Below are 23,285 nucleotides of genomic sequence, written 5' to 3'. Positions count from 1 at the left end.
CGAAAGCCTGGCAAGAGAGAGAGGAAACATCAGGCCAAAGTCTGTAATAAGGCAAGGACACAGAGAGGAAGACAAAGAACTCAAAGCTGCTTCTGCCTTAGGAGAAAGATGAACAATGAGAAATTAATCTGCATATAGTAGAGTGACCAAAAAAATGAAAAATACAAAACTGCATGAGAGAGTGGAGCATAGATAATGGCTCAGAATTTTCCAGAATTGATGAAAGATACCAATATTTTATACTGTCAAGAAGCCCAAATAAAGACCAAGAAGAATAAGGATTAGTATACTTTTACGTATGGACTATATTTCATAATTTTCAAAAAGGCTGGAAAATATTACTCTAACCCCAACTTCTGTCCCTAAGTCCGAGCATAAGTACGCAGAGTAGAAAGAAAGGAGGCAGAACTTCCTGACTGAACTGGTAGGAAGTTTGTGACGGATAACCTTTTATAAAGCAAAAAAATCAAAAACTTACTTCTGTCATATGAATACGTCTATGTCTATGTCATATGTCTAATGCTAATAAGACAATCAGCTCACTAAAAGAAAGTGCATACTCACAGAAAGTAACTAGCTTAACCTAAACTCTGAACAGTTGTATCCTTGTATCTCGTCCTTGGGAGGAGGAGAGGTTAAGAAGGACCTTTACCTTTTATTGTATACATTTATGTACTATTTAAAATCTTGTTTTAATATGATTATTATTTTAAAAACTGTAATAACTTTAATAATAATTTTATAATAATATATTATATTATTATTAAAATTGTAATAACAATTTTAAGTAATTCTAATTAATAGTAAGGTCAGGGACCATTATTAGTCTTCCAAAGGACAGACTATTTAGACACTATACTTGAGATAAAAACATGAGCAACTCACAACACATCACACACTCACAATTTATAATCTATCATATACTCATCCCCCCAAAATCCTGAATTAACAAGCAATACGGATTCTTTATTGATCAAAATACACTTCTTAAAGACTTTTAAGAAGTTAATGTTTTAGGGCTTCCCTGGTGGCACAGTGGTTGAGAGTCCGCCTGCCGATGCAGGGGACGCGGGTTCGTGCCCCGTTCCGGGAGGATCCCACATGCCCCGGAGCGGCTGGGCCCGTGAGCCATGGCCGCTGAGCCTGCGCGTCCGGAGCCTGTGCTCCGCAATGGGAGAGGCCACAACAGTGAGAGGCCCGCCTACCGCAAAAAAAAAGTTAATGTTTTAACATGTGAACAACTCACGTATCATATTTTATGATATTTAAAGATACTTGTTTACCTGGACCACTGGTTGAATGATCACTGCCATACATATCAAACTCTTGTGCTTCAAGTTTTCTGTATTTGTTAATATACTCCGTCTCTGAGCTCTTTTGGCTCAGTGGCCTGCAAAGAACATTAAAAGTTAGTATACTGTTTACAGAAAGCCAAGAAATTCCCACATGCTAGGAGAATTCTTGAATAGTTACTTTTACATTAAGTCCTATAAGAAAAACTGCAAATCGTCAATAAACAAATGAAAATACACTCAAATTCACTGTCAGCCACCAAACAGATGCCAATGAAAACCAGGAGAAACCTTTTCCGCCCTTTGCATTGGCAGGAAGCACAGCTGTGCTTAGGTTGCGAGGAGAGGGAGGCAGGCGGGTACAAGTGGTTGCTCTGCAGAGCGCCATGACCAGTCCTGTCAACCTCAGAAGACATCCCCTGCCAGCTGACACTCCTTTCCTCAGCATCTTCCCCAAGGGCAGTACTCTCAGCACCTGTACACAAGGAAGCACGTGCAAAGACACGTATGGGAGCTGTAGGGGTTCAGAACGAGCCTCCCCAAAATGTGTCACCTGTTGCATGAGGATTATTTTGAACTAAAGGCAGTCAAGACGCTACAGGTTCAGGAGAGCACAGAAGCAAAACGTCCTCTGACATAAATTGTAGCAATGTGTTTTCTTAGGTCGGTCTCCCAAGGCAATAGAAATAAAAGCAAAAATAAACAAAGGGACCTAATCAAACGTACAACCTTTTGCACAGCAAAGGAAACCATAAAAGAAAAAAAGACAACCTACAGAGTGGGAGAAAATATTTGCAAGTGATGCGACAGACAAGGGCTTAATTTCCAAACTCTACAAATGGCTCACACAGCTCAGTATCAAAAAAAAAAAACAACCCAATCAAAAAATGGGCAGAAGACCTGAGTAGACATTTCTCCACAGAAGACATCCAGGTGGCCAAGAGGCACATGAAAAGATGCTCAACATTGCTAATTATTAGAGAAATGCAAATCAAAAGTACAATGAAGTATCACCTCACACTAGTCAGAATGGCCATCATAAAAAAATCTACAGATAATAAATGCTGGAGAGGGTGTGGAGAAAAGAGAACCTTCCTACACTGTTGGTGGGAACGTAAAGTGCCTGTTTTCCAAAACACAGCCACTATGGAGAACAGTATGCAGGTTCTTTAAAAAACTAAAAATAGAGCTACCATATGATCCAGCAATCCCACTGCTGGGCATATATCTGGAAAAGATGAAAACCCTAATTTGAAAAGATACATGCACCCCAATGTTCATTGCAGCACTATTTACAATAGCCAAGACATGGAAGCAACCTAGATGTCCATCAAAAGATGAATGGATAAAGAAGACATGGTACATATATACAATGGAATACTACTCAGCCATAAAAATAATGAAATAATGCCATTTGCAGCAACATGGATGGACCTAGAGATTATCATACTAAGTGAAGTCAGAAAGAGAAAGACAAATACCATATGATACCACTTACATGTGGAATCTAAAATATGATACAAAATGTTTTTTAAAAAAAGATGTTTCTTAAGGTGATAGAATTGTTACATCCAGGTAGTGTTATTTCATCAAAAGAATGTTCACCACATATGCTGCATTTCATAAATTCTGTAAAATCTCAGGTATAGGAGATATTTATAAGAATTTTGGCTGTACATGTCACAACATACGGTTATTTAATTAAGAGTATGATGTCCACACTTTGGCGCACGTAAGACACTATGCAAAGTTAAATGTGTAACAGACGTTTTTAAGAGTGGTAGAATTTATTGTCTCTAGGTATTGCTTTCTCAGTTAAAGGATCTGTGCTGCAATTCATATACTTTTTAAAGATGCACATATAAAAGATGTTTCTAAGAGTCCTACGTGTATATGTAAATAAGTACAGAAGTTCTTGCACTAAAAATGGGATTCACACACTGTGGTGCATGTAATAAAACATGTATAGTCACCTCAGTAAAAGATATTTCAAAGTGAAATAGAATTTTGTTATATCTAGGTAATGTTTTTCCAGTGAAAGTATGTGTTAACCTCACGTGCTGCTTTTAATATACTCTGTAGAGGCCAGAAAAAAATAAAATAAAATTTTAAATAAAATTAAATTAAAATAAGATACAAATGAATTTACTTATGAAACAGAAACAGACTCACAGACATAGAGAACAAACTTGTGGTTGCCAAGGGGGAGGGGGCTGGGGGAGGGAAGGATTGGGAGTTTGGGGTTAGCAGATGCATACTATTTTACATAGAATGGATAAACAACAATGTCCTACTGTACAGCACAGGGAACTATATTCAATATCCTGTAGTAAACCATAATGGAAAAGAGAGAGAGAGAGAGAGAGAGAGAGAGAGAGAGAGAGAGTGTGTGTGTGTGTGTGTGTAGAGCTCCATCTATACAGCAAGGCCAACATCTAATTACCAAACATCTGCTCTCCTTCTTATCATCCTATAAATGACCCTCCTGGGGAATTCCCTGGCGATCCAGTGGTTAGGACTCTGCACTTTCACTGCGGAGAGCCCAGGTTAAATCCCTGACTCGGAAGATCCTGCAAGCCATGCGATGGGGCCAAAAAAAAAAAAGACCCTCCTGTCCTTGGAAGCCCCAGGCCCCTCTCCCACTCCTTAGCTCAGGATGTCATATATACCTCCTTTTACCTTTCTGTCTTTGAACCTCTCCAGCATGTGGGGTCTCTGACCCTCTCAGGTATGTGGGGTTCCTGATCATGTGAAGTTAAATTTTATTTTCTCCTGTTAATCTGTCTCATGTCAATTTGATTTTTAGACCAGCCAGAAGAACCTAGAAGAAGAAAGTTTTCTTCCTCCCCAACAAAGCATTCATTCATTCAGCAAATGCTTACTGAACACGTAGCACGTGTGAGGCGCTGTCTCAGACACAGAGATACAGCAGTGGACAACACCACGTCCTCGCCCTCACAAAACCAGCATTCCACTGAAGGGCGCAGAACAAACGTGCAAGACGCTCATCGGGGATACGAAGGGAAAATACAACAGGGCCAGGGTATAAAGGACCCTCCAAGGAGAGAGGATACCTTTTCCTGATACTTGCAGTGGTTAAAACCTGGAAACAATGAACGACAGAGGGACAAGCTAAACTATGGCACACTCTTACTTAAGAGGTATCATTTTTAACGAATGTTATGGCTATGTTCATGCGAATAGATAAAAATGTCCAAAACATTAAGTGGAAAGAAAGGCAACTGCTATGATATGCAAAACATGCTATCAATTCCGTCTCTGTTATCAATGTCTAATTTAAATGCACTTCTATCAGTATGATGCCAATGCTTGAAATTTGAGTTCTACCTTAATAAAGCGCTATCTGCATTAAAACCTACTTCTGCCTGATATTTATAGTCATATCAGCATACTTTTGGTTACTGATAACCTGATATTTACTCATTAAGTCACTCAACAAATTAATAATTAAGGGCCAACTCCATGCCAGGCACTGTCCTAAGTACCTAAAGCAGTGAGCAGACCGCCCTCATGGAGCTTACAGTCCAGCTGGGGGACGAGAAATAAAGTAAAGCATGGAGTATGTCAGACAGTAACAAAATAGAGAAAAATAAGGCAGGAGAAGAGACAGGGCGAGGAGGGTTGCATGTTGATAAGGTGACACACAGGCAAAGATCAGAAGAAAGAGAAGGACTGGGCAGCTCTGTAAGGGAAACATGCACAGGAAAGCAGGAGCCCTGAGGCAAAAGGCCAGGGAGGATGGGAGACCCATGTGGCTCCAGCAGAGAAAGCCCAGAAGAGGTCTGGGCGAGGGTGGGTAGAGGTACGGGGAAGAGGCAGGGATTGGGGGAGCGGGTACCAGAGGACTGGCAGGGGCTAATTTTAAAGATTTTGGCTTTTGCTTTGCGTGAGATGGGTGTCAAGCATAGACAGAGCAATAAAAAGATCTGACTCCTATTTTACCAGGATGGCTCTGACTGGGTGAAGTAGGGTGGGCTGATGGGGGCTCAGACACAACAGAAGCAGGGAGACCACCTAACAGACCGGCGTAAAAACCAAGGCCAGAGGTGACATGGTTCGGACTAGAGCGGCAGCAGTGAAAGTGCTGCCCACAGAACATGCTGACACATTAGACCTGGGGTCTGAAAAAAACCAAGGAGTCAAGAATGATTCCAAGGTTCCAGTTTCCAGTAAGATCGCAGAAGCACGCTGCACCCCGTACCTCCCACAGAACGAAGCTGTAACCCCTGGGCAGAACGCCTGAGCAGCTGTTGGAGGACTCTAACAAGTAAACGGGAAGAAGGCCAGAATTCAGAGCACCAAACCAGCGGCACAAGCTCTTCATTTTTTAACTCTGGTGGCCCCTGACCTGAACTCCTAAGCTACAAAACGCACGTGGCACTGGCACAGGACCCCAGGACCAGCTCTAGCTGTGCCCTGGGGGGCAGGAAAGGGGACTCCAAATACTCAAAACGGGGGCAGTGCACACCTTACATTTTTCCTTTCTCCATTCTCTCACAAGCCAGGGGCGGCGGGAGCATCAAACTCCGAGGGAGGGAAACTCCCTCTACAAGAGGGCGGGGCAAACTCTCACTGCCTTTTTTCTTTCTCTGCCCTCCCACTGCTTGGCCTGGGAGGCAGACATCACTGCAGGAAGTGCCCGGCAGAGCAGGGCAACAAAGCCCCTGTCTTCTGGCCAGAGGACCAGAAAAGGGAGGCCCTGGGCTGGGAAAGCACCAGGGAAACTGCAGACACCTGAGACCCTTTAGGAACTGCTGGGCGCACCCCTGGGCTGGCAGGCGTGCCCTGACCCCAAACAGCCCATCACAGACTTTGAGAACTGAGCTACAGGACGGCCACTAGATGACACAGTGCAAAACAGATCCAGACAGCCCTGCAAAGGCTCTGAAACCAGAGGGACCTTGAATCCACTGCCCATAGGAAGCTGGCTAGAACTTGCAGCCTGAACACAGCTGGTCAGCTGCATTCCCCACAGGATTTAAACAAGACCCAGAGTCCCATAACATAATATAATATTCAAAATACCCAGGATACGCCACACAGTTACTGGGCGTACGAGGAATCAGGAAAATCTCCTGGGTGGAACAATGACTATTTACTTTGAATAATGATTATCCAATTTGGGGACCCCTACACCTCAAACCAATCTCAAATCAATTTCAAACCAACTCAACACCCAGGGGTATTTATTTTTTTAAGCCTAAAAAGCTGATCTTCTTCTGTATGTTGTAACTTTGAAGTAAAGAAGGGCTTAAACAAGAACACAAAAAAGGAAAAGTCAAAAAAGGAAAATATCAACAAACTGAACTAAACTATAATAGAAAATTTATGAACAATGTCTATAAAGGTTAAAGAGCAAGAACAGTGGTCTCTCTAGAGTGAACATTTGCAGCACAGAACGCAGACGTACACTAAGAATTCTCTTAAGTCGGTAAGCTATGGACAACCCAACAGAATATGATTTTTAACATGAAAAAGTACATCTTAGTGTGTTTTAATTAGAGTATTTTAAAGAGGGAATAATACTGGGAAAAGGAATTTAACATCACAGTTTCTCAAATATTAACTGCATCTTTAATAGCCAAAAAAAAAAGAACCAACCAATAATTCAGAACTTTGAATTCAGTAGCAAAGGAATTAAAAACAGAAAGATATTAGTCCCCTCACAATGAAAAATCTTCCTTTAATTGCAATCAAATGCTGCTGAGAACTGTATAAGGCCCCCTGACCATAAATATATACAAGTTGTATATAAACAACCTGGCTCCTTAGCCTGCCCTTCGAGATTCCAAAATTTTGTCTTTTTAGACTTAAGTACTTCCTTACACATCTTAAACTTTTACACACACACACACATTATGAATATGATCCTATCTCACTTCAAGTCATAAAATCTTTTGCTGTTCAGCTAAGAAGATAAAGACTAGAAAACCATGATAAAGACCAAAAAGAAATTAACCTAACTGCTTCATAGTTTAAGCTTTATGTCTTCCACACAAAATAGCCTAATGAGGCTGCAATTCATTAGAAGTAATTCATTTATTCAACTTACTAAAATGTGTGACGAATAAAATCCAACATTAATCTGGTTATGCTCCCAACAGACAGGAAGGATTAATGCAAAGGTACTTCCTTACCTTGATCTACAAATATTTCTGTTCTCTATCTACATGGTAGTAGGGGAATTACTGTAATCAGAGAATGACACTTGGGCTCTATTTCAATCTAACAATCTCAGGAGACAGGACAGAAAAAATAAAATGTATAATACAAGTAGCACACACTAAGTACTAGGAAAACTGGCTCACGGGAGGAAGATCAAAGGAAAATGCACTGAATGTGAGCCGAGGTGTAAGAAAAGTTCTGTGAAAGTCAGACTTGAATCTCAATAGCCAGCTAGGCGCTAATAGGTCAAGGTGAGGAGGGAGCTGGCCGCATGAAGCGCTTTGTGTGGCTTCCTCGCTGGTCTTTAAACCTCTGCTCAAAGGACAGCCCCTACCCAGAAAGGCCTTCCCTGACCTCCACAGTGAACTGGGGAGTCCTCGAGTGTATCATGACCACTGCACTGAGTGATTTGGGTCCTTGGGTTCATCTTTCCACTAGAAGATGGGCTCCATGAGGGCAGAGAATAGGTCTGTCTGGTCCACTGCTGCATCCCCAGTCCCTAACCTGCATCTAGGACATGGCACAGTCAAAACTATCTGCTGAGCTAATGAGAGCTGCAAATAAGTGGAGGACAGACAGAACCTAGTCGTAAAGGACTATTAGTTTAACAGTAAAGAGAAATAAAACCAGAGTTGAAAGGAACAGGGCGTGGGGGCCAAGGGAAAAATGTTTTTCCCTCAGACAGAAGAAAAACTTAGTTGATATCGAAACTGAGCCCTGAAAAAAAGAGTTACACTATAGGGACTTCCCTGGTGGCACAGTAGTTTAAAATCCGCCTGCCAGTGCAGGGGACACGGGTTCGATCCTTGGTCTGGGAAGATCTCACATGCCGTGTAGCAACTAAGCCCGTGCGCCACAACTACTGAGCCCATGTGCCACAACTACTGAGCCTGCACTCTAGAGCCCATGAGCCACAACTACTGAGCCCGTGCACCACAACTACGGAGCCCGCACACTGCAACTGCTGAAGCCCACGCGCCCTAGAGCCTGCGTGCCGCAACTATTGAAGCCCGCAAGTCTAGAGCCCATGCTCCACAACAAGAGAAGTCACCACACCCGCGCACCGCAATGAAGAGTAGCCCCCGCTCGCTGCAACTAGAGAAAACCCGCACGCGGCAACGAAGACCCAACGCAGCCAAAAATAAATAAATAAGAGAATTACAGTATAGGTACATGGAAAAGAAAAACGAGCATCTCAGAAGAGAGAGTCAGTGTGACCAAAGCTGAAGTGCCGCAGGGAGCATGGCCTGCGTGGGGCAGTGGCAGTCAGGCTTGGCTGACACGACAGACAGACTCAGGTAGAGCAAGAAAGCAAGCCGGAGAAGAAGGGACAGGCAAGGGCTTCCCTGGTGGCGCAGTGGTTGAGAGTCCACCTGCCGATGCGGGGGACACGGGTTCGTGCCCCGGTCCGGGAAGATCCCACATGCTGCGGAGCGGCTGGGCCCGTGAGCCATGGCCGCTGAGCCTGCGCGTCCGGAGCCTGTGCTCCGCAACGGGAGAGGCCACAACAGTGAGAGGCCCGCGTACCACAGAAAAAAAAAAAAAGGGACAGGCAAGACTAAAGAGGGCCTGGAACAGAAAGTCGGTTTATGCTCCACATCCAATACATTTTTGATATTTTTGTTACCATTTCAGAGGCAAAAAATTTAAAAATTAAAGCAATGACAACGAGGTTATTCAAAGGGAGAAGCAGCATGACTCATCATAACTATAGTAGAAAATCAGATAGGACAGTTCTGTCATGATAAACTTTACTCCCTTCCCTTTCACAGTACTATACACAATGTAATATGAAAACCTTCCAGTTACAGATAATGAATCCTGACATCTGGGTTTTTCTAACATATAAGTAACAGGAGCTGGAGGATGACCACACACATCACTCTTTATCATGCATGACATGCAGGTCTGATGTAAACAAGGTCTATGCTTCACAGTTCATTTGAAGGAAAAAGCAACAGAAGAAACAAATATTATAAAAGGAAAAGCCACTACACAGCCATTTAACACAGAACTAGAGAGTAACGAACCTGTCCATGCTTAAACCAAAGACACAAACCTCTCTGGAACAGAAAATTAGCACAATAAAGACCAATTACACATCGGTACTCGCCCAAACTGTGAGTATAAGTTTCACTTTCAGCTCCAAAAGAAAACACGAAAATGATTTTCTATAATGAACTGTAAGATTTTGTTGTGTACTTGATATGTTCTCATGTCTCTATTTTTTTTCTGACCTTAATCTATTATTGCCTTATCACCATGTTTTTAGAGATTATAAAGTATATTTTAAAGTTATCTACTTAAGTGTATATAATGTCCTCTAGCATTACAACTTGTTTAAATATACAAATTTAAATACTATTTAGAAAGAAAAACAAAATGTGTACAGAATATAACATTTACTAAATATTTCACACGACTGATATCAGCATTCTCTGCCTACTTTGCTCAATTGTAACGAGGTTTCTCAGAATGTATATTGTGCAAATAGTCAAGTCTGATCTATTTTTCCTGCTTTCATTAGAGGGGACAGTGACCTGGCTTCTAAATGGCTTGAAAGTTAAGCTGAAGAATAAAAGCAACATGGTTATTTTTAGAGCTCTACAGGCATAAAAATACAGCACTAAACTGTGACCTGCAGCTATGCACAGCAAAGCATCACATCATGCGACAGTCTTCACTTTAGCTGGCAGCGCATCTGTGGTGCTTCAGACGACCTTTCTTCATTTCTTTATCAAAGATATGTCTAAATGCATTTAGGACCAGAATGTGTAGCTGCCGGCATCTTTTTCAAATACACTGAGCTACATTCAAAAGGCAAACCATTATATAATTTGTAAAGATTAAATAGTAAGTTATTTTTGTCATTTCTTCAAGCTTACTTACAAGGTGAATTAATGAGCATTCTCTCCAAATGAAGACATCACAACCTCATTCCTAACATAGAAGGTTAGTTATTTCAAATACAGTTTCAGTGGGTAAAGGAGAAGAATCATTCTTTCAACAGGGGACACATCCAGGAGAAGGAGATACGCCTGAGTGAAGCACAGCTTCATCACCAATTCAAGTAAACTCTCTGGCAACATCACCACGTCGGATCCATCAACTTCACAGGTAATCACGTCGGATCCATCAACTTCACAGGTAATCTTTAAACCTTTTCTGTACAAAACATAAGTCAAAAGTATGTTTGCAGATAGCACTTTCCTATATGTTAATATTTTAAAGCCTCCTAAGAACTTTTAATAGCAAGTGTTAGTGGTATTTTCAGAAAATGTTCAGTCTGTAGATTATCTGACTGCATTTCATTTCTCCTTAGCTACATAAAAGTATTTTCAAAGCCTGGTTTTTGGCACTGACCTAGTTAGAAATTAAGACTTTAATCCATTCTAATCTTATTTTGACCTGTATATCTAACCAGTGAAAAATTCATGCACTTTTCTGGCAAAGTTACTGTAAAGAAACAAATATTTGCTCATCAGAACCATAGTATTTTATGCAAATAAACAAGTGAGAATATTTCCATAGGCTAAAAATGCCACTTTTTGGCTGGATGAAATGGCCAAAATACAATTCCTACAAATCCACACACTACCCTGACTCAGAAGTAGTGACAAAGACTCTGCTTCGGGAATTAAAATGGCATCTAAAGGAACGAGAGAGATTAATACAAGAGATCGAAAATGAGCAAAAAGTGAAAAAAACAGGTGTGGATTACAACTGGCTGAGAAACTATCAGAATCCCCACGCAACCATCCCAGCTACTGAACAAAGACAACTTGAAGTTCTTTGCTCACAGGTTCAACCTTGTCAAACTGGAGCTATTCTCAGCAGGTAAAAATACTACGTTCTCTTCCTGTGATATTTGCTGTCAAGTCTAAGCTCCTCATATCTTTAGACTGGAAATCGTATTATATCATATAAATTTTTTAATCATGTGTATCAACTACCCAGCAACCAAAATCCCTAAGGATGGGCCAGATTAAAAAAAACAAAAACACTGTTGATATCTCACTGGCTAGGAAATGTTTTAAAGTCTCTTTTGAAATTTCTTTACTAGAAGTATAATTTTAAAGCAATGTGCAGTTTACTCAAAAGGTGGGTAACTACTATATGGTTACATTATCTAAGCTGAATTTTGGAGACAAAGGGATACGACAAAAGAGATTTTCTGAATTGAATACTGATAACTGCTTTGCCTCTAGATTTCGAGAAGTTCTGGCAGAAAATGATGTACTGCCGTGGGAAATTGTCTACATCTTCAAGCAAGTTCTGAAGGATTTCTTAAGTAGTACTGACAAAGGCAGTCAGCAAGAGGGCCTGGAAGAGTCACAGAGCGCAGCCTGTCCTGTTCGCTCCGTGATCCCAGGAGAAAGCTCCAAGAGTCCAGACAAGGATGAAATACCCACTATTTCAAGTTATGTAGACAAAAACACAAAGAACAGGTTCCCAACATTCTCACATAGGATATGGAACCTACCATATTATTACCCATCAAGTTAAATTACTTGTAAACAGAGGAGTTTTTGACAGTCTTAGTATCAGAACCCTTAATATTAAGAAAAAGAGAAAGTGATGTGACTTAATGCTACTCTTTGTTGCAAGATCATAAGTTAAAATTCCTGTGGATGTAGCCTATGTTTTAAATAGTGTTCCTTTTTTAACCACTCTAAAAATGCAATGTTTTCATTGAACAGTATGCTTTTAACTAAAATGTTTCCTAAATATTTTCAAAAAATGTTTGAAGTATTTTCTTATACCTCAAACACATCCCAACAGGAACTAAGGTATTTTATTTTGAAATCTGAAATTTGTATGAAAGTAACAAGTATGAAATTCGATAAATTAACCTTGACATTAACCTTGCTTTTATTCTAAAAAGAACTATGTATAGAATAAAATAAATGATTGATGTGAATCTTATCTTTACAATATAACACTGAATCAGTCATTCTCTGCGGGGGAGGGGGAAGACGGCAGTGAGGGAAAAAAATAATGTGCAGTTTGAAAACAAAGCAGTGCTTCAGCCTAACACTGAGATTCGTTTTTAATCTCAACCAGCATTAAGGGAAAGTATTAAAAAAACAGCTCTATATTACATGAGCAAAAAAGAAATGGACTAGTTTAACAACATTAGTAACAGCTACTCAAAGAAAAAGTCAATGCCAATCTATAATTTAAACCAATATTATGTTCATTTAAAATAGCAAAATATTTAATATATAAAATTCAACCTCTCAGAATTTCATTAAAGTAGGGAACTATTCATTAGTCAGACTTATGTCTATGATTAAGTGCTAGAACCTATATCATTCTTAAAAGTAAATCCAAGGAACCTAATGTCCATAACTTTATATTTGGAGATTTATTCGAGTGAGTTTTTTTCCATTAAAAAGAAAAAAAGAAAAAAAAAAGTGGGCTTCCTTGGTGGTGCAGTGGTTGAGAGTCCACCTGCCGATGCGGGGAACAGAGGTTCATGCCCCGGTCTGGGAGGATCCCACATGCCGCGGAGCGGCTGGGCCCGTGAACCATGGCCCCTGAGCCTGCGCGTCCGGAGCCTGTGCTCCGCAACGGGAGAGTCCACAGCAGTGAGAGGCCCGCGTACCGAAAAAAAAAAAAAAAAAAAAAAAAAAAAACTCAAGGTAGGAGCTAAATACACACGCCAAAGAAAATACACGCTCTGCCTATGCGTTTTTCCCTACTCTTGGCTAACTTCAACACCATTCTGAATTGGCCTCAGTTTGGTCTTAAATCCCAACAATGTCATAAATGGTGTCAACCTACCCAGGGTTTAATAAGACAAGGTAAATGGAAACAAACCCAAAGTGAATTTAAAATAAAGACACCTCTCACTCCTGTTCCCTTTTTGTTCATTTTTCAGGACATAACTATCTATGGCTTCTTCAATCACTGTAAGAATCTGTAGAGTGAAAACTATCTGTGGGAGAGAGAAATGTTCCCCAAAGGGCACAACTGCTCATTGTGCAGTGAACATATGAAGCAGCAAACAAGAAATTTTAATTAATTTCTACTGGGGTATAGTTGATTTAAAAGGTTGTGTCAGTTTCTGCTGTACAGCAAAGTGAATCAGTTATACATACACATATGTCCACTCTTTTTTAGATTCTTTTCCCATATACATCATTACAGAGTATTGAGTAGAGTTCCCTGAGCTGTACAGTAGGTCCTCATAGAATTTCTGTTTTAAACAGAACTTCAGTTTGTCTATGAAATCCAGTACTAGAGCCAGGAGCCTCACCACATATATCAGGAGATATACACCATGAAGAGGCCCAAAACATTTTCCTCCCTCCAAGGCACATCACACAGCCACTGAACAAAAGTAATGACTGAGCCCATGACACTTTCAAGAAAGGGCCATCCTCCCTGTTCAGACAGGAAGAAAATAATTTTTTAAAAATAACTCCTATCAAAAAGCTTACAGTGGGGGCTTCCCTGGTGGCGCAGTGGTTGGGAGTCCGCCTGCCGATGCAGGGGACACAGGTTCGTGCCCCGGTCCGGGAAGATCCCACATGCCGCGGAGCGGCTGGGCCCGTGAGCCATGGCCGCTGAGCCTGCGTGTCCGGAGCCTGTGCTCCGCCAATGGGAGAGGCCACAGCAGTGAGAGGCCCGCGTACAGCAAAAAAAAAAAAAAAAAAAAGCTTACAGTGACTGAAGAAGCTGTAGACGTTAGGTCATCCCACTAGTCCAGGATGAAGACAAACCCCACACCACTCTAAGTCACCCACGATGCAGTGAGTCAACTGTACAACCAGACTTTTACAGGGACTGGAAAAATACAAAAGGGACTTTGGTATTCTGAGTTTCTACCTCTCACATTTGTTTTTGGCAATAACCTAATAACCATGTTTCCTATGTCAGTATTGGTGTATATAACTGAAATCTATAGTTGTTTCTAAAAAATTGACAAATCAGGTAGAAATTATAACACAAATAACTTCCTGAATGTTAACAGATCCACACTTTTATACACTGGGCTACTTATAGTACCTAAAATCGGCAAAAGAATGAGCATTAAAGCTATAAAGGGGGTGCAGATGGGGGAGAGGACTACTAGGAAAGCTTCAGGTATGTTTTACAAAGATAAAGTACTGGCACAGCAGCTAAAAGTTTTAGGTAGGGAATAGCAAGGAATAAATGCACTAACCCACGTAAAAGGATTCTGATAACCTGACATATAGCAAGCTCTGAAAAGGTGGCATTATTAACCAGCCGAATCCATTTAATAACATGAAAGTCATTCTGCTACATGCCAGGCACTGTGCTAAGCACTGTATGTATGTACATCTCATTTAATCCTAAACTTGAAAGTAGGTGATGTTATTCCCATCTGACAGATGAGAAAACAGCCTCACACCTGTTCGACGCCTTTGCCCAATATCACAAGAGATACTGAATGGCAGGGCTAGGATTCACATCAGCCTGGCAGGCCCCTATACCACCTCCAGCCCCAACTTACGTCTGAGCTCCAAATGCATACAGGCAATTGCCTACTTGACACCTCCTCTTGGAGACCTACAGGCAACTCAAATCAACATGCTCAAAACCAAATCACAGAGGTTTGTTTCCTAAAAGGATAAATAAAATTCAAGAAAGGAACAGGAATCAAAACAACACACTTTACACAAACTAAAAGCATAACTCTTCGAACACCTCAACTAGGGTTTTCCAGCCATTTCTCAGGAAACGACAACCCTACCTATCCATCCAATCCTACAAGCCAGAAATCTCAGAATCATTCTGGCCCCCTCACAATGGTGAAGGACCCAAAAACACATCACAAACCAACAAGACTTGGGGCAAGTGATAAGTGCTTTAGAGGAGGAGGAAAAGTTGACAAAGACTAGAGAGACTGCCAGAGAAGGTGGGGGAGGACTTGTGTAGCTATGGAGGTCCCAGGAGACTTCCTGAAGGAGCAGTGCCCCGAATGATGGAAGGAGCCTGTCACGGGAAGAGACAGGGCAGGAATGGCAGAGGGCAGGCAGTCCAGGCAGAGGACACACAGGTGCGGAAGCCCCAGTGTGGAAAGGAGCGTGGTGTCTTCGAGACACAGAAAAATGCCCATGTGTCCAGAGTGCAGTGAAAGACAGCAGGAGGTGAGTCAGGTGCCAGATGGAGGAACACTCGGTAAGCCACGATCAGAGTCCACACCTTGTTCTAACAGCCATTACCCCACAGAAAGTCACACATGTGCTCCTCAAACCTTACGTGTGAATGTTTACTCAAGGATTCCTTCATTCAACAAATATCAACTGGGCATCTGCCTCACGCCAGGTATTCTTCTAGGTGCTAGAATAAATTATTGTGGGCAAAGATAGGAAGCCAGGAGACCAAAAATAGAAGGCTTTTGTAATAATCCAGGCAAGAGATGATGGTGGTTTATTTAGACCAGGGTGGTGATAGTATACACAGTGAGACACTCTTATTCTAGAAATACTTTACGGTACAGTTGCCAGGATATGCTGATTTTTATTGGACTGATTGTATACATACATACATACACACACACACACACACACACACACACACTCATGCACGCACACCCCTACCTTAGGGAAATCAGCTCTGCTCAGAGGAATAACTCAGATTTCAGGATTCATTCAAGGTAGGAGCAAATGAGGAAGCAACTCTCATCATTTCTAGAATAAGGACCCAGCACATTGTAAGCAATCAATAATTGGGACCTACGAAGGCAGTTCATTCATCCAAACAGACATCTGAGTCCCTACTATACGCCAGGTACTGTGCTAAGAGGTGGAGATTCAATGAACCCTCAAGTTCTTATGTGGGGAAAACAACACATAAAATAATTCCTTGGGACTTCCCTGGTGGCACAGCAGTTAAGAATCCGCCTGCCAGTGCAGGGGACACAGGTTCAAGCCCTGGTCCAGGAAGATCACACATGCTGTGGAGCAACTAAGCCTGTGTGCCACAACTACTGAGCCCGTGCGCCACAACTACTGAAGCCTGTGCGCCTAGAGCCCGTGCTCTGCAACAAGAGAAGCCACCGCAATGAGAAGCCCGCACACCGCAATGAAGAGCAGCCCCTGCTCGCCGCAACTAGAGGAAGCCCGCACGCAGCAACGAAGACCCAACGCAGCCAAAAAATTAAAAATATAAATAAATAAATTAAATAAACAATTCCTTAAAAGTACGAAGAGATGCACATACAGGGCGCTGAGCAAGCAGTTGTTTAAAACAGGCTCTCACTCGCTTGGGTTTCCTCGGACCCTGCCAGTGGTTCCTTCTCAGTCTCCTTTGCACAGTTTTTCTCACCAACCTCTAAACATTCAGGTGCTCCAGGCTTGGGTCCTTAGACCTACCCTCTCTCTGCACTCACCCACCAGGCTTCATCACCCAGAGCCTGGGTGGTCTCGTCTCATTGGCCTCAAAGCCTTAAACTCCCAAACATCTAGCTCCATAACCAGACTTCTTTCCTTGATTCATGCACTTACTGTTATCTAACAGGATTTTCAGAGTTAACATGCTCAAAATCAAACACCTCGTATTCTCCCAAAACCAGTTCTTCCTGCGGTCTGGCCTTTCTCAGGGGATGGCAACACCTTCCAAATGCTCAGCTGGAAACCTTGGTGTCACCCATGACTGCTTCCCGTTCCTATTCTACACCTGATCCAGCTACAAAGTTCCCGCCTCTTTTAATATACCCTGAATTCCACCATCGCTTACCACCTCCACTGCTACTGTCCTGGTCTAAACCACCGTCCTCTCTCTTGCTTGGATGATGTATTAGTGAGGGTTCTCCAAAGAAACAGAACCAACAGGACGTCTGTATATATAGAGATTAGTTTTAAGGTATTAGCTTACACAACTGTAGAGGTGCAAGTCCAAAATCTGCTGGAGACCCCGGTCAGTTGCAGTCTGAGTCTAAAGGGAGTTTGCTGGCAGAATTCCTTCTTGCTCAGGGGAGATCAGTCTTTGTTCTATTCAGGCCATCAACTGATTGCATGAGGCTCACCCACATTATGGAGGTTAACCTGCTTTACTCAAAATCCGCCTATTTAAATGTTAATTCTATCCAAAAAATATCTTCACTGAAAGACCCAGAGTAATGTTTGACCAAATATCTGGGCACCATGGTGCAACCACGTTTACACATAAAGTTGATACCTGACCTCCCTGTTTCTGCCCTGGGCCCCCTTCATTCATTCCACTGGCAGTGACCCTGTTAGAGTGGAGACTACACGCCGCAGCTATGCCCAAAACCTCCCAGCGCCCTCCAGTGGGCTCCCCGATGTCAAAGATGAAGCAGCAAGCTGCTCTGTGAGACTGAACAAGGAATTGTGACCTGGCACCTTGCTGCCTCTCTGACTCCATCGCCTCCTCCCTCTCAATCCCTCCACCCCAGCTGCACGTGGTAGATACAGAATAGACACTCAAATAGTTTTTCAATTAACAGGAAAATTACCTAAGAGACTCGATCTGTTCAACAGACAAAGGTTTTTAAAAAACATGGGCTTTTGTGGGTGAAAAGAAAACAGAACTCCTTGGAGGGTAACACAAGCAAAGACTACCATCTACGGAAGGCCTAAATACTGAAAGACAAGGCAAAAAGGAAAAAGTCACACGCTTTGGAGTCAAATACACCCACTGTACAACATAACAGATACACAGGCTGGTATGTTTCTCAGCTTACCTGATCCTTGACTTCCTCAGCTATAAGATGGGACTTGCCTCGTCTGTCAGAAGGAGTGAGATTGCTTGTACTGCCTGCGTCACCTGACACAATGCCCAATGCAGTAGGCATTCAACTCATAGTAAGACATTTCAAGAAGGAAACGTGAAATTAACAAAAAAGTAAACTGGGTGAGAGCATCATCAGATGCTTTTGAAAAGCGATTTGAAAGCTTTCTGTAGTGGAGTTTCTCTGGGACAAAGTACATTTTAAGGTACTGGAGAGTCAAAGACGTCAAAGCGAGAATTAAGCAAGACCGTCATGAGCGCAGGAGTTTGTGTGAGTTAGGAAGACAGAGGGAAGTCCACACACAAAGCAACACTGGGCAGAAGGGCAATGGGAGTGCAGCGAGGCTCCCAGCCACAGTCTGAGGGCCATGCCCTGCATTCCAAAGGAAAGCTGGCACAGACAGCCCTGGAGGAAAACACAACGGCCTAACACAGCCACTAAGTTTCTCTTTTTCATATGCCAAGGTGAAGAAACAGGAATGTAAAAATAAAAGCAAGCATATCCCAGGACTTCACTGGTGGCGCAGTGATTAAGAATCCGCCTTCCAATGCAGGGGACACGGGTTCAACCCCTGGTCGGGAAACTAAGATCCCACATGCCGCACAGGGCAACTAAACCCGCGCACCACAACTAGAGAGAAGCCCGCAACGAAGACCCAGCACAGACGAAAAAAAAAAGAAAGAAAGAAAAAGAAAAAAGGGAAAGCATACCCCACAATCAGCACAAAGGAGCAAAAATACAATAACATGTGGAAAACAAGACAGGAGGAAATCCATAGTATCACTGAATATATCATTTGCAAACCATTCAACTACCCCTACTCACTTTACCACCCTTCCCAACTCCTGGTCCTTGCTAACTTCTCACCACAGGAACTCAAGCAGGTCTTTCTTTCAGAAAGAAACTCACACTATGACTCTGTACTCACCACACACACACAGGTCCATCTCACAGAGCAATTCTTATTTGAACTACCATGATACAGTCTGGTATTTTCTATTGCCTTTTTTTTTTTTTTTTATGCTGATGGTCACAACTCATATGACTCATTAAGCTGATTTAACAGCACCCACAGACTGGACTCCGGGGACTCAATGCAAGCTAATCTTCCCACCTGAGTGACCGTCCCTCTCAAATACCTTTTCACTATGCGATACCCTATACCAATAAAGCCTGCCTTCCCCTACATCGAATGTTTTCTCGCCAACATCAAAACTCTCCTTCAGGGCTTCCCTGGTGGCACAGTGGTTAAGAATCCGCCTGCCAATGCAGGGGACACAGGTTCGAGCCCTGGTCCAGGAAGATCCCACATGCCGCAGAGCAACTAAGCCTGTGCGCCACAACTACTGAACCTGTGCTCTAGAGCCCGCGAGCCACAACTACTGAGCCCACGCACCACAACTACTGAAGCCCGTGCGCCTAGAGCCCGTGCTCCACAACGAGAAGCCACCGCGATGAGAAGCCTGCACGCTGCAGTGAAGAGTAGCCCCCGCTCGCTGCAGCTAGAGCAGCCCACATGTAGCAATGAAGACCCAACGCAGCCAAAAACAAATAAATAACATAAATAAATTTATTTAAAAATAAAAACTCCCCTTCACCGGGAAGACATCATTCAACAAGCCTCTGAGCAGCCGCTGTGTGCCAGGCGCTGGAGCTGCGACAGCTTCATGGTCAGCTCATCGAAGTCTGAACCCCAGCTCTGCCACTGTATTAGTTTCCTGCCGCTACCACAAGTCACCGCAAGTTCAGCAGATTAAAACAACACAAATTTATTATCTCTCAGTTTCTGTAAATCACAAGTCCAGGTGGACCCAACTGGGTCCTCTGTCTAGGGTCCCACAAGGCCAAAATCAAGGTGTTGGCAGGGCTGCATTCCCTAAGCTGGAGGCTCATTCAGGTCGTTGGCCAAATTCAGTTCCTTGAAGTTGGAGAACTGAGGTCCCCATTTCCTTGCTGGCGGCCAGCCAGGATCCAGTCTTTGCTCTTAGCTGCCCACATTCCTTCTCAGGCTTTCCATGTGGCCCCTCTAACAATGACCAGTCAAGTCCCTCTCATGTTTCAAATCCCTGACTCTACCCAGAAAAGGTCTCTGCTTTTAAGAGCTCATTTGATTAGATAATCCAGGTCATCTCCCTATTTTAGGATCTGGAACCTTAATGACATCTGCAAAATCCCTTTTGCCACGTTACATAAAATGCTCACAGGTTCCAGTGGATATCTTTTGGGGGTGGGGGAGGAAGTCATTCTCCCTACCTTGACCATTTATTCCTGGAAACCAGGCAAGTCACTTTACCACCCAAGTGTGTTTCCTCATCTATAAAATCAAGGTAATACCAGCAACCTCAAGGGGTTGTTTTGAGGATTAAATAATATAGCTATATTTAACTGAGTGCCTACTATTTGCTAGAGACTCTGGCATTAGATGAGCATTAAGGGTCCAGGAAGTTAAAAGGACATTTAAATCCATGCTTGTTGTTTCTGACAAGGTCAATAATAGCTTACTTCAGTACCACAGTGAGTTATTTAAAAGCAATACTGTTCTGCCCATTAAGTCTACGGAGCAAGCAGGGGAGTGGGGGCAGGGGGCGGATCTAAGGGATCATTCGCCAGAGTAATTAAAGGAAACAAAGTGTGTGAAAACGTGAACAAAACAGCCACTCTAAAGCTGTACAAGAGTCTCTCTGTCCCCTCCCTGCCTCCAAGAAACAAATTTACCAACGATCCCAAGTTGCACTTGACTTTACAAAGGCTCGAAACAACCCATGAGACCTTGACTCAGACTCTTGAGTCCATCCACTAGATCAAATGGGGGTGAAGGCTGGGGGCAATGCACAATGGTAACTTAAAAAAATTAAAATCAAAACCACCCTCTCAACTGTAAAGGGTGTTGAACTTGGGGGGAAGAGGCCAAGCAGTGATGCAGATACCCCAAGCAGGGGATACTTCCACACTGACCTTCTTTAAAGAGGGAGCAGGTGTTTCTACTCACCAGGTCTAGGTCTCCTAGAAATAGAGGCAGCCTCTTGCCTTATTTCCACTAAAATCATGTGAACAGATTAACTGACAGCACCCACGTCAAGGAGTAATGGGAGGAGGAGGAGCCCTAATCAAACTGAACAAAGATCCAGCATCAGTGCTCCTTGGTATTTACCCAAATGCGCCGAAACTTCTGAGCCCACAAAAACCTGCACAAGAATGTTTACAGCGGCTTTATTCATAACTGCCAGAACTTGGAAGCCACCGAGATATTCTTCAGTGGTGATCGGGCCGTGGTGCATCCAAACAATGGAATATTATTCAGCACTAAAAAGAAATGAGCTACCAAGTCCTAAAAAGACATGGAGGAACCTTAACTGCATATTCCTAAGTGAAAGAAACCAATCTGAAAAGGCTACATGCCGGACGCTTTCTAACTAGAAGGCATTCTGAAAAACGCAAAGCTCCAGAGACAATAAAAAGGTGGCTGGGGGAGGCGGGGGAGAGCGGGATGAAGAGGCACAACACAGAGCATTTTGAGGACAGTGAAAGGACTCTGTACGATGCTCACGGTGGATACATACCGTTATACTTTGTCCAAACCCACATTCTGTACACCACCAAGAATGAACCCTCGGCTTATCGACGGATTTAGTTAATAATAATAAACATACCACAGTAAAGCTAGATACTGACAGTGAGGGAAACTCTTCGGGGAGCAGGAGGTACATGGGGCTCTACTTTCTGTTCAGTTTCTCCATAAACTTAAATTGCTCTAAAAAGTAAATAAATAAAGCCTACCAATAAGAAGTTTTTAAACTGAACCAAACTCTGGAGCGGCTCCACTTCTGGTAGGGAGAAGTTAACCTGGCCCAGGCCACGGGGTGGGGCTTGCTTGGTGGCCAGACATCTCACCAGAGCGGCCGAGGCCAGCGACATGGTCATGCGGGGTCAGGGCGGCCTAGGTCCTCGTGGCCCAGGCCCGCACCTGCGCCCGCCCCCGTCTCTCCCCGCCAGACTCTTACCTCTCGAGCAGCACAGGCCTGGCCTGGGCCGGGGCCTCATGGCCCACGTCCCTGCGCTGCACCTCGTCCCGGGCCGCCTCGGCCGGGAGGGCGGGCGGCGAGCCCAGCAGCTCCACATTGGTCACCGTCTTGCCGATGGTGAACCAGTCATTGATCTGGTCGAGGGTGAGCTTGCATAGCATGCTCACAGGCCGGCGTCCGAGTCTCTTCAACCGCCGGTCAGAGTGGCGGGAACACGGCGCAGCACGACGCAGCGCCCGCACGACGCAGCGTCGGCAGGCCCGCGGCCCCGCCCCGCCGCAAGCCCTCCAATCAGAGCGCCCCACGCGCGCTACGCGCCCCACGCGCCACCCTGACCTTGTGCCGCCGGCCCCGCCCCGCCCCGCTGCGCCGTGTGAGGCCTGCCGGGAGCACTTGCTAGTCAGCGTCGCCGAAGTCCGGCCGCTGGGGGTCGGCCACCAGGTACCAAAGTTGGCAAAACGAGTCCCTCAGGGCCCGTCGGCCGTCTGGGGGCGGGGCCCAGCATCAGCGAACCCGGGATGTGCAAGAACAAGGCCTCCAGTCTCTCTCCAACCTCCCCCTTTGAGGGCTACTCCATCTGAGGCTTGGCGGGCGCTCTGGGCCAACACGGGACAGACGTTTATTGAGCACCTGCTGTGTGCCTGGCCCAGTGCAGGGTGGTGGTAATGGACCTCAGCGTGGAGAAGATGGAAGGCAAACCAGAGCCTGCTAACCTGGGACACCTTGAACCTAATTTGGGGAAAGGAGCAAGGAAGTTGGGGAAGGCTTCTTGGAGAAAATGACACCTAAGTGGAAACCTGCAGAAGAACCAGGAACAAGCCCGGCGAAAGAGGACTCAGAGGGGGAGGTACTACGCTGATGAAGGCCTGACGGCAGGTGGCCCTGCTGGCTGAATTGAGGATCTGGAAGAAGTTAAGTGGGGCGAGATCTTGACTAAACTGAGTTCATCTTCCTTCCTTCCTAAATCCGCGTCTCAGGGGCGGTGTCCTCCCCACAGCTAGACGGAAACAGGTGGTGAGAGGTTCACATTTGGAGGTCATCAGCAAATGGATGGTGGTT

The 23,285-nt window shown here is 43.9% G+C and overlaps 2 protein-coding genes across 2 annotated transcripts in view; one reads left to right on the top strand and one right to left on the bottom strand.

The window, feature by feature from the left end:
- TDRD9 (tudor domain containing 9) overlaps positions 1 to 22,387 on the bottom strand; it is a gene marked incomplete at its 5' end in the record, with an annotated part of 109,976 nt that extends 87,589 nt beyond the window's left edge. The window contains 2 exons of the mRNA XM_082619783.1: positions 1,284 to 1,390; positions 22,206 to 22,387. Coding sequence (XP_082475909.1) covers positions 1,284 to 1,390; positions 22,206 to 22,387 — 289 coding nt within the window. The remainder of the gene's footprint in view (positions 1 to 1,283; positions 1,391 to 22,205) is intronic.
- On the top strand, positions 11,017 to 11,984 carry RD3L (RD3 like; the record flags this gene model as incomplete). Its single annotated transcript, XM_082619790.1, has 2 exons — positions 11,017 to 11,315; positions 11,687 to 11,984. 2 exons carry the CDS (start codon positions 11,017 to 11,019, stop codon positions 11,982 to 11,984), a joined length of 597 nt encoding a protein of 198 aa, XP_082475916.1.
- Positions 22,388 to 23,285: the final 898 nt, after the last annotated feature.

The sequence above is a fragment of the Mesoplodon mirus genome, assembly GCF_964341445.2.
Source record: "Mesoplodon mirus genome assembly, chromosome: 4".
NCBI lineage: Eukaryota > Metazoa > Chordata > Mammalia > Artiodactyla > Ziphiidae > Mesoplodon > Mesoplodon mirus.
This window is presented reverse-complemented; position numbering and strand designations above follow the sequence as displayed.